Source organism: Metopolophium dirhodum, chromosome 3 (assembly GCF_019925205.1).
Source record: "Metopolophium dirhodum isolate CAU chromosome 3, ASM1992520v1, whole genome shotgun sequence".
Classification (NCBI taxonomy): domain Eukaryota; kingdom Metazoa; phylum Arthropoda; class Insecta; order Hemiptera; family Aphididae; genus Metopolophium; species Metopolophium dirhodum.
In genome coordinates this window covers 21,583,547-21,599,376 of record NC_083562.1, presented here as the reverse complement: position 1 = coordinate 21,599,376, position 15,830 = coordinate 21,583,547, and the positions used below count along the sequence as shown (strand labels likewise).

The 15,830-nt window shown below is 28.8% G+C and overlaps 1 protein-coding gene and 1 pseudogene across 1 annotated transcript; both read left to right on the top strand.

Annotated features, from left to right (window-relative positions):
• Nucleotides 1-598: 598 nt before the first annotated feature.
• LOC132941725 (islet cell autoantigen 1) lies at nt 599-7,450 on the top strand. Its single transcript, XM_061009874.1, has 8 exons — nt 599-850; nt 1,044-1,235; nt 3,256-3,503; nt 3,773-3,933; nt 4,662-5,016; nt 6,099-6,192; nt 6,307-6,553; nt 7,268-7,450. Exons 2-8 carry the CDS (start codon nt 1,213-1,215, stop codon nt 7,367-7,369), a joined length of 1,230 nt encoding a protein of 409 aa, XP_060865857.1. The 5' UTR covers nt 599-850; nt 1,044-1,212; the 3' UTR covers nt 7,370-7,450.
• A 2,953-nt stretch (nt 7,451-10,403) lies between these two features.
• LOC132942223 (5S ribosomal RNA) lies at nt 10,404-10,522 on the top strand (annotated as a pseudogene).
• Nucleotides 10,523-15,830: the final 5,308 nt, after the last annotated feature.

Here is a 15,830-nt window from a genome sequence, read left to right as displayed (position 1 = left end):
GGTATTACATTTTTGTTTGTTTTAACGATTTTTTCCCGGTATATTATGACGATGCTTAGTAAGTTCATAAATGATAAATTCATAACATATGTGAATTTATGGGCTCATAAATCATAATGTTATTAATTTTATATAAATCGTAAATTTTATAATTGTGAGTCCGTAATCCACATAACATGATATTCTACGAACAACTCTGACATTTAGGTACTGACAGTCAATCACATACTCGTATAGTCATATACCTGTAATATATATATATATATAACATATGCGTATTAACACTAAATCGACTTGAACGAAAGTAAACTTATTATAAAGTATTAGCACACATACCTACATGGCTATATGTATTAAAAACTATTATATTCTACTATAGTTGGTGGTTTATTTTCGGATCCACGGGCGTATACCTCAATTCTATTGTATGCAAATTATTCTTGATTAAAAACAATAGCCCATCTAAGGTTAAAAAAAAAAAATTCAAAACTTATTTGTGCGCGCGTAAACATTATCACTTACATTATTATATTATTTTAGTAACAGCTGCGATAGGTAGTACATATAGGGGCACCCCGCGAATGCGTTCGCCCGGTATAGTATTGATTTCCTCCGGTCGCCATCCTAACCGACAACCGTTTACACAAGTGGCGGCGTATGACGACGATATCATTGCCGCTGTTAGGTCGCTAGCAAAAGGTTCACGCGCCCGAATTTCTATTCGATTTTTTTTTTTATCTCTCAATTCCACAGCGATCTCTTCGAACGGAGGAAATAACGGGAAAACGTTTAGCGATAAACGTAAAAACAACCGAAAAAAAAAATCGCCCGTTACGCCGTTTGCCTGCAGGTATAATATTCTACGATTAAAACAAATACGCGCATATATTTCACTGTTAACGACGATATAGTAATAATCATATTATTATTATTATTATTATTATCGTCACACGTTTTCTATGTGTTAGCTGTTAATGCCGCGTCGCGAACGGTCGTCGTGGCCACTATTATATACATAGTGAATCCTTTTTTTTTTTATCTAGTCCGCAGTGCTCGTATCCACGCACACTATCACCGTACGCGTATCGTGTGTGTCAATAAAACATAAGTCACGTAAGTTTTTTTTTCAATTCATTTTTCCACGTCTTAGCGTGAACACGAATCGATTTCTCCCCTCAAATATTGTTGTTTATATTGGAGCGTTCGATCATAATGAGTCTCTCGGAATCGGGATGGTGAGTAACTATAATTTTATTACAATTACATACCTATTTATGGTGTTGCGTGTGTGTATGTACGTATGTCTTTAGTCTTGTGCTATCGACTATCGTAGATCTGTAATGTTATGTAAAGTGATACTGTGGCAGTGGTTTTGAAACGTATTTTGATGAAAACATATGTATTGTTACTTTAAAACCGAACTGGCTCAAAGCACATTACAAGTAGGAACACACCTTATACTCGCAGTAGATATCGAAGTCAATGTGTGTGAAATACTGAGATGTAATCACTAATATTTTTCATTATATATTTTTTTAAGCAACGAGTTTACAATAACTTCGAAATTATTTTTCACCTGCATTTTTTGGGGTTATTGGATACTTTCGATGTAAGATTTAAATGTTTCCTATCCCAATTCAAAATCAAATACTGAAAAAACTACAAATACCTACTTTTAAATATTAAAAGATTTTAAAATAAAACTAGAAAAATGTATTTTTAATATTATGTCACTATAATACTTATAATTTGTAACAGTTAAATACCACCTATCCGTATAATATCTATTATTTGTTATTTAAATAATACCTATAATAGTATAGTTCATTATTTATTACTAGGGATTTATATGCAATAGAAAATAGAAAAACTTGCAATACAAATATAATAAAATATACCTACTATGAATTAACAAACTAGAGAAGCATCTTATGATTTTAAAATATAGATTGAATAAAGTTATTGTTTATGAGAGCCAAATAATTTTGGTTTATACTTACTTTTAGATAAACCTATAACCTATGGTATTTTTAAAATAATATGACATTTTTTACATTAAGGGTAAAATCACTTATTTTATGAAGTTGAAATTATGAGTATAATATCGCCAGCATCTCACCTTTTACACTACTTTGGGTTTAAATATACCAACCATAAATATTTTGTTTGAAACCAATACATTCTTCGCTACATTCAAAATCTCAAAGTATATTAAATATACATAAAAACTACATAAACGGATACACATACATCATTTAAATTAAATTAAAACTGTTTACGCCGAGCTTTTTCGTTGGAAAATGTATCAATTATATCATCGTAATTTAATTTCTTTGTTAAATCCGACTCACAACAGCTAAAGAATTTAGCCTTTTGTCAGTAGTCCAAGATCTCAAATAAGATTTGATCCTTTTAAGACCGAAAAGTACCTCTCTACAGAAGTTAGAAATAGGACAGGAAAGGAAAATGCTTAACGCAATTTATACGTATGAATACAAATCTTGATAAATTTTTTTAATGATCAGAGAGTACCTTTAAGTACAATAGAACTCATCATTTGATATTGTTAATATAGAATTTCTAAAATAGACACATTTATTTGCATACGTAGAAGCATGGTCATTGTGGTAATACTTTTGTAATTTTTCAGCCTTTTTATAAATTTCAGACGGTGTCAAAATATGATAGTAACTAATAAAATAAAAAAATCGTAATGTTCACACACTTGTTCTTAAGCAGTTATTTGTATTCTTAGTTTCATATTTAGTCTATCAATAATTATTGAAATTTTTATTTTAAAAGTTTGACGACTATTAAGTTTTACATTTTAAAGCACTGAACGTGGTTCAGTATCATAAATCATGATTTATGGACCATAGTAGGTATGAATAACATATCTACATTCTACTTAACTATTATCTACAGACATCATAATCTATAATAATAATTGTGAACGATAGTACATAAACATAGTGACATCTCAAACCACAATACTTTTCTTAAGTCCAGGTATTATCAATGCATGTTTTTCTTGATAAATAATATCCACAATTATAATTGTATTATTATTATTTTTTTATCAGCCAAATATATCAAAATGGTTTCTAAAATTTACGACCCCTAAAAGTTTTCCGCCCATAAAATGTCTGGTTCCGTATTTTAGAAAATATAAAATAATAATTTTGCTATTAAAATTGTAACGTAAAAATTGAAATTACTAATGCCTAATAAGACATGTAAAATTTTTTTGTTCAGGAATACGTATGATGCTCCAGGGTTAAACCGTTGGCAAAATAATGCTAATGGCTCAACTGTAGCAAAAATGCAACACAAGTACTGGGTAACTAAACAGCAAGTATGTAAAAAATTGGGGAAAAAGGATGACGAATTCATAGTGGCTTCGGACGCTGAACTCGATGCTAAATTAGAACTATTTAAGTCTATTCGTGGTAGTTGTCAACATTTACAAAGGATTGTCAATAAATACGACGAAAAAGTTTATAGTGAGTATTATTTGTGTTAAGCCCACCAACTATCTATTTAGAGCGCTTATACGTTCACAAAGAATATAACGTCTTATAATATTGTAGTTATTGAAAAGTTGCAAAATAGCACAATATGATGTTATCTATACATATAACGTGTAAAATATATTTCTCTTGTATCTTGTTTGATAACGATTTATTTTACATTGGGTAACTGTAGTAGTAGTAATAAAAAGCACACACAATTATAATACCTTTGAAAAAAATTATATTATTTATTTTTAAAGATTTAGCATATGAAGAAAATCAAATGGGCCTGTTTTTAAAAAGATCTGGAAACAAAGATCAAACTAAAGCTGGCGAAATGATGCAAATTTTGGGAAGTTGTATGGCGCAGTCAGGACAAGAGAGAATTGGTTTACGTACGCCATTAGCCAGGCTACACCAGGTATAATGTGTAAATAAAATTAAAAGTTATTATTAATAATTACCTTATAGTCTTTATAATATTATAAAATAAATACAAAAAGAAAAAAAACTCTCAATTAAAAACGCAGTGTAAAAAAAATATTATTTCAAAATGAACAGTTGAATATTATTTATTACCGTATACAATTAGTATATAACAAGGGAAGAATATTTTATAAGTTTTAATTTACCAAAATATTAAAATAACATGTGCATTATACATTTTTTTATTTCATATTGTTTTAAAAGTCGAAAATTATAACAATTGTTTAATTTATCCAAACCTACTATGACATTATGAAATAAATAACAAAATAAACAATTACCATTTTTAAATTTTCTAATAGGCTGACATTTTTAACAGTCGTGAATCTATGACCCGATATTATTTAACCTTATGAATAGAAAATTAAAAACTGCATTTAAAAAAAAATATATTATTCTATGTCTAAAATCCCAATTTACTCTCTACAAATTGTCAGATTAAGTTACGTGTTATGCTAGTAAAAGTGACGTGTATTGTGTAATATATATTATATTATGCGGGTGGCGGATTAACGATTTTTCGAAAATTGCATAATTTTTTACTCAGCGGAGAGCTACCTGATATTGAAGTCGTTCTCCTTCTTTCTGCATCGATGATTGAATCGTCAAGTGCATACAATATTATAATTATTATTTATGATATGGTATTGATGTGTTTTATAGGAAATAGAAACGTTTTGTTTAAGAGCTGTGGAGGATACTCAGGGCGATGTAAAACGTATGGAAAATGCTCGTACAGACTACAGGGCTGCTCTGAATTGGATGAAAGACATTTCCCAAGAACTTGATCCGGACACCAATTCACAGTTAGACAAATTCAAAAACGTGCAGACCAAAGTAAAAAAGTCCAAACAGCAGTTCGATCACCACAAATTGATTTGTTTGCAAAAAGTCGACCTGCTTGCCGCTGCGCGTTGTAATATGTTTTCACACGTACTTATTTTCTATCAACAAAGTTTGCAGCGATTTGCCGAATCCGTCGCAGCGTCGTTTGAACACGCAACTAAAGATTTTAAACGTAAGCATGCGAGGGCTTACCTTACCTTACCATTCGTATTTTAAATATTATTTTTATATTTATATTTACCATTATTATATGTCAGGGTACGTAGTATTCAATTACATTTATATTTCATCCTACCTATCAAATCAAATATCAAAAACCATAGAATGTCCTGTCTTAATCTCCTATAGGTGAGAAATTATGTGTTAGTCCCTACGTCTAGAATTAATTAAAAGTACCTACTCGTATATTATATTATCATAAAACTATTATTTAATTTGTACCTCAATACAAAATAAAATGTACGGACAGTGAAAGAGTTTGGAGCATTCGCCACTCAACTAACTTGGATCATCTCAATTCCAGATTGGTAATTGAAATCAATGGTATTGGTAATAAATCGATACTATTGGTATCAATTATTTTCAACGTTAACTTCTGTTATTTTATTTTATAGGTTACACTTTTTCATGATGTAATTGTTTTCACTTACCTACCTATCTATTATTATTATTTTCAACCCCCATTTTAACCTTATTTTCAACATGAATAATCTTAAGGGGATTGGAAGCGGTGATTTACTGTCTTTGTCTAACACACGTGGAACATAGGAATTTAGACGTGTTGTATTCCAACGTATACCGATTGATCTAAATATCTAATGAAGCGATAAGAATTCTAAAATCAGATTTGAATTTGTCATTATGTCTACTTGAGATAAAGTTTCCCATATTTTTAATTTAACCACTAAATCCTAAAAAAAATTGTACTAAAAAAGGAAATGGAATATTTAAATTTTTGGAGAAACTAAAATTAAAAAATTAAAAATGTGGGAAAGTTGATCTCGAGTAGACATGATGATGACAAATTCAAACCTGCTTTTAGAAATTTTATCGCTTCACTAAATCAATTCGTACGTTGTAATGAAAACACGTCTAAATTCCTATGTTCCGCGTGTGTTAGATAAAAACAGAAAATCCCCGTTTCCAATCCCCTTAAATAACATTTACTGTGGTCTCGTGACATAATACCTACCTACCTACCTACCTACTCCATTCCACAATATTATTTAAAATATGATATTTTTTTAACCCTAGAGTACCAACATTACGATTTCAAAATGATTAAAGAGTTGCGAACGAACTCAGTGAAATCCACGTCCAAGGCAGACGATAACAGCAATGATTCAAGGTAGACATTTTTCGTATAATTTAATCGTAATATTGTTGTTTCATGAACCATGTGTGTAAATCTGATAGGTAGCCGATAGGTAATGTTAAACTCTTATTTAAAATGTTCAATTAGCTCGTACACTGAATTGGGCATCGAAGCAACACCCGACCAGATTGAAGAAACAAACGAATCTGCTCTGCTTTCGTTGCTCGACGGAAGCGACAGTTTTGGAAATTTCTTATCAAACCCTTACGAAAGTAATCAAGAAGAAAAAGACTCAGAACTTAAACGATACGGAACAGGAGATGAATTTTTACCGTCCCAATTATTGTCGGACTTGCTATCCGGGTCAACTGCACCTGTTAATACTACTGCTAAAGTGAGTTGATAATGTTCAATTGATGAAAGCTAACTCAATATTATTATAGTTCAAACCCGTAAACTAAGTAGCTAAATAATTTTATAGTGTGATGTATTTATACATCATAGTGCTTAGACTCGAATAAATGTCACCAAACATGGTAATAGGCGGACATTTGGTTGAATTTTGTTTTCGTGGGAGGGCTAGTCCAAAATAAATTGTCCCGCACGGCCACATGCCGATTACTATTTATGTGGTCAATGAATGTATATTATATACATGCAATTAATTTTGGTGAAGACCCCTCCGATAACTTCCTATACACACGGTATGATATAAAATGTTATGTTGATTATATTGTTATCATAATATTTTAATATCACTACATATGCAAAAAGATAAAAATTAATAGTTTTATAAATTAGTTATTTTTAAACGATTAAAGCTATTATTACGGTGCTATACCACGATACAACTATTTTGATAGTTTGGAGGCCTATGTAAACGATTTTCAGAAAATTCTTATTGGGGCACCAACATATATTTTAAGAAATTATCCAATTCATAAGATTTTTCACAAATTTTAGTTAAACCAATTTCAGCTCAAAATCGTTTGCAAAAATATAGATACTTTAATTGAATGGTTTAAAATGTTACCAGATAGGTATCACACTCATTCAATTAACTTTTTTGTATACATTTTACTATACTATTATTTGTATATCATTACAGAAATCGGACAGTTCATCAAATTGGGCAGACATCTTTGCTGATCTTGATCCACTGAACGATCCTAGATTGTCTTCAAAACTAGATCCATTAGATCTACTTTGAAATACTTTTATTTGTAAAAAACTAACCTATTGTTTTTCTATTTATGTATTTTATATATTAAACAAAAAAAATCTGAATGTATACTATATTACTATGTCATATGGGTCAATCAATAATGTGAATGCTTTTAAGTTTGTATGAAACACATTTTTATACTAGCTTCGATATAAATAATGTTTGAAAATATACCTTTATGGTACAAGTTGTTTTAGTAAAAACATATATTTTAATACTTATAAATTTATGAATACTCATAAAAGCAGACAAATTGTTGCTGCAGAAACAGACTTTTGATTAAACTGCATAATATTAATTATACTATAACTACAATATTGTAAAAGATCCTTTCTAATTACCTTCGCCAAGAGTTAGATATACCTGACACGCCGGGCGCAGTAAAGTTATTATTGAAATATTCCGCGATCGAGATATTACAGCAGAAAGTTATGGTACAGTGGCGTAACTAGAAATTGAGAATCATGCACCCTCCAACAAAATGCGTATCTCTAACCTAACTACTGCTATAATAGGTCTCCAAATAGCCAACACGGCCAACTTATTATTATTTTAAAGCGCTTTAACTTAACAAGAAATCATTTTATTTAAAGATCATTGTATTTTTAAATTTTGTAATAATGCAGATGATCTATTCTTTGAATTCGTAAAATATCTTGTAGGGCCCTCTAGAGTCAAGGGCTCGTGGCTCATGCCACCCTACAAGTACGTCACTGTTTTGGTATAATTATTAAGATTCATTCGAAAATCACCAAACATCTCACCATCGTAAATTAAATAATATATTTTTGAATAATTAGTACCCTAAGTAGGTAGTAAGTTGTTACTATAATATTGTGTATTTAATTATTTTATAATATATATCTAATTCAGGCGCGGACTGGCTGGGATGCTGGGATGCTACAGCATCCCTTGCCCTAAAATATATTTGCCTAATATTATTTATTATATATTTAAAGACTCTAGACACCTAATGAACAACAGATTGTTACCAACTTACGATTACTAGTAATCTATAATATTGTACAACTTTGATTGAAAGTTTTTTGTAACTTGGTACTTATTTACGTGTTTAACGTATATTCAATATTTTTTCAAAACAAAATAAAATATATTAATATTTTATAAATAATCTACATGTATTAAATTCGCCCCAACAATTTATGTTATTTGCCCTTTAAATTGTGTAGCATCCCGTGCCCTATTTTACCAGTCCGCGCCTGAACTGGTCCGTAAGTTTATAGACATTCTAATACATTCTCCCGGCAGTGTCAATAGACACAGTGTTTGAGAAGTTATATTTTTTTGGTACCTAATTAATTTACAATATGAATTATTATAAGTTACCTATGTAGGTACTTGTCCAAAACTCTACTACCGGGAAGCCATTGGTATTTATGGTACAGCCTTACGAGGTTCACGATTTTCGGTGTTTTACGCACCCGTACAACGCTTAAAGTTTACCGAGCTTAAGTATAACAAATTAATTTTTTTTTTAATCTAGGTAAATCAACGTTTTAAAATTGATGATGCAAAAATAATTCTGACACCCACCCATGGTGGATTTACATAACAAGTCGAGGGATGTTTTTGATTTTAATTGTTCGAGCAAGCGCAGTGTGCGAGTGACTACACCGGCCGATATATTATATGAAAATACCAAAAAGTTCAATTAGCTATAATATAACTTAAAAATAAGACTGACCGCCAAATTCAGACTTCTCTGTCGTTTTCAGTTAAAAACTAATGATTTTCGGCAATTAATTTTTGAAATATCGTTCATAATTCGTTGTAACTTGTAATTTATATACCTATTTTAAAAATATTATTCGTGGGTAATTGAAACGTCTAAAATGTATTATTATATACAAATATGATAATAAACAAATAATAATAACTCAACTTAATCGGCTACGGTATTAATAATATTCAATAATATCAATATAAGTATAGTATACAATATCCTAGGCTGTCAAATCGTCTCCACTTGGAATCGTTTTTCGTATACAATGATATTATATCATTGAATTCAAATGTAACACTATCCATAACAGTCACCCACTTGTACCCTACTGTTCAGCAGAGTCACTTCCAAATTTTATTTTTTTTTAATTGACCTCCCTTCTTATTTATATTCTGACAAACGATTTTTGGTGGTTAAGTATATACGGCCCTGTCTACGGCCAGTAAAACAATTAGGATTCTTGGGGTCCCGGACAAAGTCAATGTATTGGACCCTGAGGTATATGAATACAATATTTGTTTATAGGTTACCTATACAAAAATAAATAATGATGGTGATTTTTTTTTTAAAAACCTAAAAAATTTTATGTGAAGGCCCGCTGACCAGTGTATTGTTATTAAAATATAACTACACTTTTAGTGTTCTTTTTTTTATTATAAATATTAATTAAAGCTTTCCACACATAAAAGTAACTCAATAACAATAAAACAATAAAACACTATAAAAATATAATTTTAAAGATAAATATAGGTATTATTATGGATAAATAGGGGCCCCTTGTTCTTCGACAACAAATTAGATAACATGATAAATTATAAAAATAGATATTTTTATTTAATATATTTTATTTGATTTAAACATTAGATTACAATGCAATTATTTAAAAATTTAAAGTAGATGCTGTGCGCCGTCGGGGCCCCTTGAGCCAACGATTAGCAGCCCTCTACAGGGGCATTGACCCGGCTGCCCCTGCGGTTGTTGCGGCACTGTTATAACTGGTAATTCAGTTATTGATATTATAATATATATTTATACTATTTGAAGAAAAAAAGCATATAACTAGAGCAGTAAAGCAATATATTATATATTACTATAGTTTAAGGATTATTAAGAGAATATTTTTGGATTTTTTAGAACATATTAGAATCATATTTTAAACCTAATAATCCATTATTTACTTATAATTAACTTATACTATTGTAATATAATATAAAAACATGAATAACATTTTATTAGATAGTTTATATAAATATTATAATTTTTCGACTTACATTCGCCAACGACCATACCACGTTGAATACACCAGATCTCGTCCGATCACTGATTTAAGCAACGTCGGGCGGTAGTTAGTACATGGATGGGTGACCGCTTGGGAACACTACGTGACGTTGGCACTATTTGCTTTTTTTATAAACTTTACTTCTTTATTTATTAAAAGAAAAAAATTTAAGTAAAATTTGTCGATTTCAGTTCATACAAATGATTTAAACTTACTGGAGTGCCATTCACTCCAAATTCCCTTAGTCCCTACACCCTTGTTTTGTCAATATAAATAATGTCCATCGCGTTTACAATCATTAACAATTCATATATTTACCATTAACCATTCAAAATATTTATTCATTAATGATGGATTATTCAAAGTGCACCAGGTTATCAATGTTCAAAAAGTATATACAAAAAATTCAACTAGAGTTACATAACAAAAATAAAAATTGAAAGAGGGTGTTGGCGCCCGCAAGCAAATGCAATTTATAAAACAAAAAAAAAATTTAAAAAAAAAATTATTGTAGGAATACACATAACAAAGTCTATACAAAATATTCAACTAGAGATACATAACAAAAAAAATTGAAAGAGGGTGTTGACACCCGCAGGCAAATGCATTTTAGAAAACAAAAAAAAATTTAAAAAAAAATATTATTGTAGGAATACACATTACAAAGTCTATACAAAAAATTCAACTAGTCACATAACTAAAAAAATTGAAGGAGGGTGTTGGTGCCTGAAGGCAAATCATTTTAGAAAACAAAAAAAATTTAAAAAAAATATTATTGTAGGAATGCACATTTCAAAGTCTATACAAAAAATTCAACTAGTCACATAACTAAAAAAAAATTGAAGGAGGGGTTGGCGCCTGCAGGCAAATAGATTTTACTGTATGAATAATCATTACAAAGTACAAACTAAAATGCCCAGAATCTTAAACAGAAAAAACTATTTAAAATATTTAGTTCATTAAGAAGGATTATTCAATGGTAACAGATTGTCAATGTTTAAAGAATTTGGCTAGAGTTAAAATCATAAAAAAAAAAAATGAAGGGAGGTGTTGGCGCCCGCAGGCAAATCGATTTAAGAAAACAAAAAAAAAATTTTCAAAAAAATTTAGAAAAAACTATTCAAAATATTTAGTTCATTAAAGAATGATTATTCATGGGGCACCAAGTTATCAATTTTCAAGTCAATACAAAATATTCAACTAGAGTTACAGTACTAAAAAAAAAAAAATTGAAGGGAAGGGTTGGGGCCGCAGGCAAATAGATTTTACTGTATGAATACTCATTATAAAGTACAAACTAAAATGCCCAGAATCTTAAACAGAAATAATTATCCAAAATATTTAGTTCATTAAAGAATTACTCAAAGGGTACCAGATTTTCAATGTTTAAAAAATTTGGCTAGAGTTAAAATCATAAAAAAAAAATTGAAGGGAGGTGTTGGCGCCCGCAGGCAAATCGATTTCAGAAAACAAAAAAAAAAATTGGAAAAAAATTTAGAAAAAAAAATTCAAAATATTTAGTTCATTAATGATGGATTATTCAAAGTGCACCAGGTTATCAATGTTCAAAAAGTATATACAAAAAATTCAACTAGAGTTATATAACAAAAATAAAAATTGAAAGAGGGTGTTGGCGCCCGCAGGCAAAAGCATTTTAGAAAACAAAAAAAATTAAAAAAAAAATATTATTGTAGGAATACACATTAAAAAGTCTATACAAAAAATTCAACTATTTAAAATATTTAGTTCATTAAAGAATTATTCAAAGGGTAACAGATTGTCAATGTTTAAAAAATTTGGCTAGAGTTAAAATCATAAAAAAAAAAAATGAAGGGAGGTGTTGGCGCCCGCAGGCAAATCGATTTTAGAAAACAAAAAAAAATTTTCAAAAAAATTTAGAAAAAACTATTCAAAACATTTAGTTCATTAAAGAATGATTATTCATAGGGCACCAAGTTATCAATTTTCAAGTCAATACAAAATATTCAACAAGAGTTACAGTTCTAAAAAAAAAAAATTTGAAGGGAGGTGTGGGCGCCCGCAGGCAAATCGATTTTAGAAAACAAAAAAAAAATTGGAAAAAAATTTAGACAAAACTATTCAAAATATTTAGTTCATTAATGATGGATTATTCAAAGTGCACCAGTTTATCAATGTTCAAAAAGTATATACAAAAAATTCAACTAGAGTTATATAACAAAAATAAAAATTGGAAGAGGGTGTTGGCGCCCGCAGGCAAAAGCATTTTAGAAAACAAAAAAAAATTTAAAAAAAAATATTATTGTAGGAATACACATTAAAAAGTCTATACAAAAAATTCAACTAGTCACATAACAAAAAAAAAAATTGAAAGAGGGTGTTGGCATCCTCAGGCAAATGCATTTTAGAAAACAAAAAAAAATTTTTAAAAAAATATTATTGTAGGAATACACATTAAAAAGTCTATACAAAAAATTCAACTATTTAAAATATTTAGTTCATTAAAGAATTATTCAAAGGGTAACAGATTGTCAATTTTCAAGTCAATACAAAATATTCAACTAGAGTTACAGTTCTAAAAAAAAAAAAATTGAAGGGAGGGGTTGGCGCCCGCAGGCAAATAGATTTTACTTTATGAATACTCATTATAAAGTACAAACTAAAATGCCCAGAATCTTAAACAGAAATAACTATTCAAAATATTTAGTTCATTAAAGAATTACTCAAAGGGTACCAGATTTTCAATATTTAAAAAATTTGGATAGAGTTAAAATCATAAAAAAAAAATTGAAGGGAGGTGTGGGCGCCCGCAGGCAAATCGATTTTAGAAAACAAAAAAAAAATTGGAAAAAAATTTAGACAAAACTATTCAAAATATTTAGTTCATTAATGATGGATTATTCAAAGTGCACCAGGTTATCAATGTTCAAAAAGTATATACAAAAAATTCAACTAGAGTTATATAACAAAAATAAAAATTGGAAGAGGGTGTTGGCGCCCGCAGGCAAAAGCATTTTAGAAAACAAAAAAAATTTAAAAAAAAATATTATTGTAGGAATACACATTACAAAGTCTACACAAAAAATTCAACTAGTCACATAACAAAAAAAAAATTGAAGGTGGGGGTTGGCGTCCGCAGGCAAATAGATTTTAGAAAACAAAAAAAAAATTTGGAAAAACATTTAGAAAAAACTATTCAAAATATTTAGTTCATTAAAGAATTACTCAAAGGGTACCAGATTTTCAATGTTTAAAAAATTTGGCTAGAGTTAAAATCATAAAAAAAAAATTGAAAGGAGGTGTTGGTGCCCGCAGGCAAATTGATTTTAGAAAACAAAAAAAAAATTTGGAAAAAAATTTACATTAGAAACACACATTACGAAGTTCAAACTAAAATGTCCTAACCAAATCTTAAACAGAAAAAACTATTCAAAATATTTAGTTCATTGAAGAATGATTATTCATGGGGCACCAAGTTATCAATTTTCAAGTCAATACAAAATATTCAACTAGAGTTACAGTATTAAAAAAAAAATTGAAGGGAGGTGTTGGCGCCTGCAGGCAAATTGGTTTTAAGAAAACAAAAAAAAAATTTTCAAAAAAATTTACATTAGAAACACACATTACGAAGTTCAAACTAAAATGTCCTAACCAAATCTTTTAAAGAAAGAAAAAAATTTAGAAAAAACTATTCAAAATATTTAGTTCATTAAAGAATGATTATTCATAGGGCACCAAGTTATCAATTTTCAAGTCAATACAAAATATTCAACTAGAGTTACAGTACTAAAAAAAAAATTGAAGGGAGGTGTTTGCGCCCGCAAGCAAATCGATTTTAGAAAACAAAATTAAATTTGGAATAAAAATTAGAAAAAACTATTCAAAATATTTAGTTCATTAAAGAATTATTATTCATGGGGCACCAAGTTATCAATTTTCAAGTCAATACAAAATATTCAACTAGAGTTACAGTACTAAAAAAAAAATTGAAGGGAGGTGTTGGCGCCTGCAGGCAAATTGATTTTAGAAAACAAAAAAAAAATTTGGAAAAAATTTGACTGTAGGAACACGCTTTATGAGTACACGGGTACTCAGCGTACTCCCAGGTATAGCCGGTTAATCTTGAAAAATATTTATACAAAAAAATCTACTAGAGTTCAATGAATTGAAAAAAAAATTGTTTGAGAAATCTGTGTGAAATAACACTAAACAAAAGAATACGCTGGAAGCTAAATACTGCAATACATATTAACTACAATCCAAAAACTAGGTATTGTTTACATTATAATAATACGAACAGTTATTATGATCAGAGGTGTATCACCGTATTAGAAAATGTATAAAAACGAATGTAATTTATAAAGGATGCAAAAAAATTAAATCAGAAAAAGGTCCTGCACGGACTCTATTATGTGATTGTAATTTATGAAGGACACAAAATAATGTTTAATTTAAAATAATATTGTGTTTGGCTGGGTTTACAGTCAATATTAAATAACAAACTATAAGGTCTAAATGCAAATAAAAACATAGTCAGATATCTGTTTTAGTCTTTGTAAATATGTGCGGAAAAAAATTAGATATAGTACAATGTAAAAAAATGTGGAAAGAAAACCCTGAGAATTCTTTGACAGTAGGATAATAAAACACAAAACTATATATTAAATTAAAACTATTGATTTTATACATTTTCTATTTACAAAAGCTCATAAGTATTGAAAACCTTATAAAATCCTAAAAAAATTATATTTTGTTATATTTTAAAATACATTTTATAATTTGTTGTGTTAAAAAAATCATTATTTAATGTTGGCTGTATTTAAGTTTTTAATAACTATACTGGTACAACTCTAGCTGACAGTCTTTAAGACCGTGTTAAAAACTATAATAATTAGTTAACGTCTAATTTACTGTCCTATCCTAACCTAACCTAACATAACCAAATTAATAATATTTAAATATTTTCTTTCATTGTTATGTTTACAATATCGAATACCTTTATAGTTAGTAGGAAAACATCATCGCAAAGCTCTCGACTAGTGATTGTAGTCGTATATCATCATCATAGCTTCAACTAATCTTAAAAAAAAACATTTATTTGTTTCTACTAGACGCAAATGCGGTAAACTGAATTCAAATTTATAATATAGATAACGGTTTTTTTACTTGGTAACCATTTATTTATTACTTGGTTTATAAACAAATTCTAATTGATATAAAATAGTAATTATATAAAAATAGTTTTATTGATCCCAATATTTAAAAATAATGTTTCAAATAAAATAATAAAAAAAATTTAAGAAATACCTATTAATTAATATGTATTACCTAAATAACAAAATAACTAAATAAATTCGTAACTTAATAAAATGTCCAGAAAAATTAAAAGTCCAATTTAAACGAATATAAAATATAATTTAGATAGGTGTATAGGTAGTGTATTC

What these genes read in the sequence shown, in the direction of transcription:
- LOC132941725 (XM_061009874.1), top strand. Translation starts at nt 1,213, where the DNA reads ATGAGTCTCTCGGAATCGGGATG. An exon ending in CATTAGCCAGGCTACACCAG is followed by an intron (nt 3,934 to 4,661) that starts GTATAATGTGTA and finishes TGTGTTTTATAG; the next exon opens with GAAATAGAAACGTTTTGTTT. An exon ending in GATAACAGCAATGATTCAAG is followed by an intron (nt 6,193 to 6,306) that starts GTAGACATTTTT and finishes ATGTTCAATTAG; the next exon opens with CTCGTACACTGAATTGGGCA.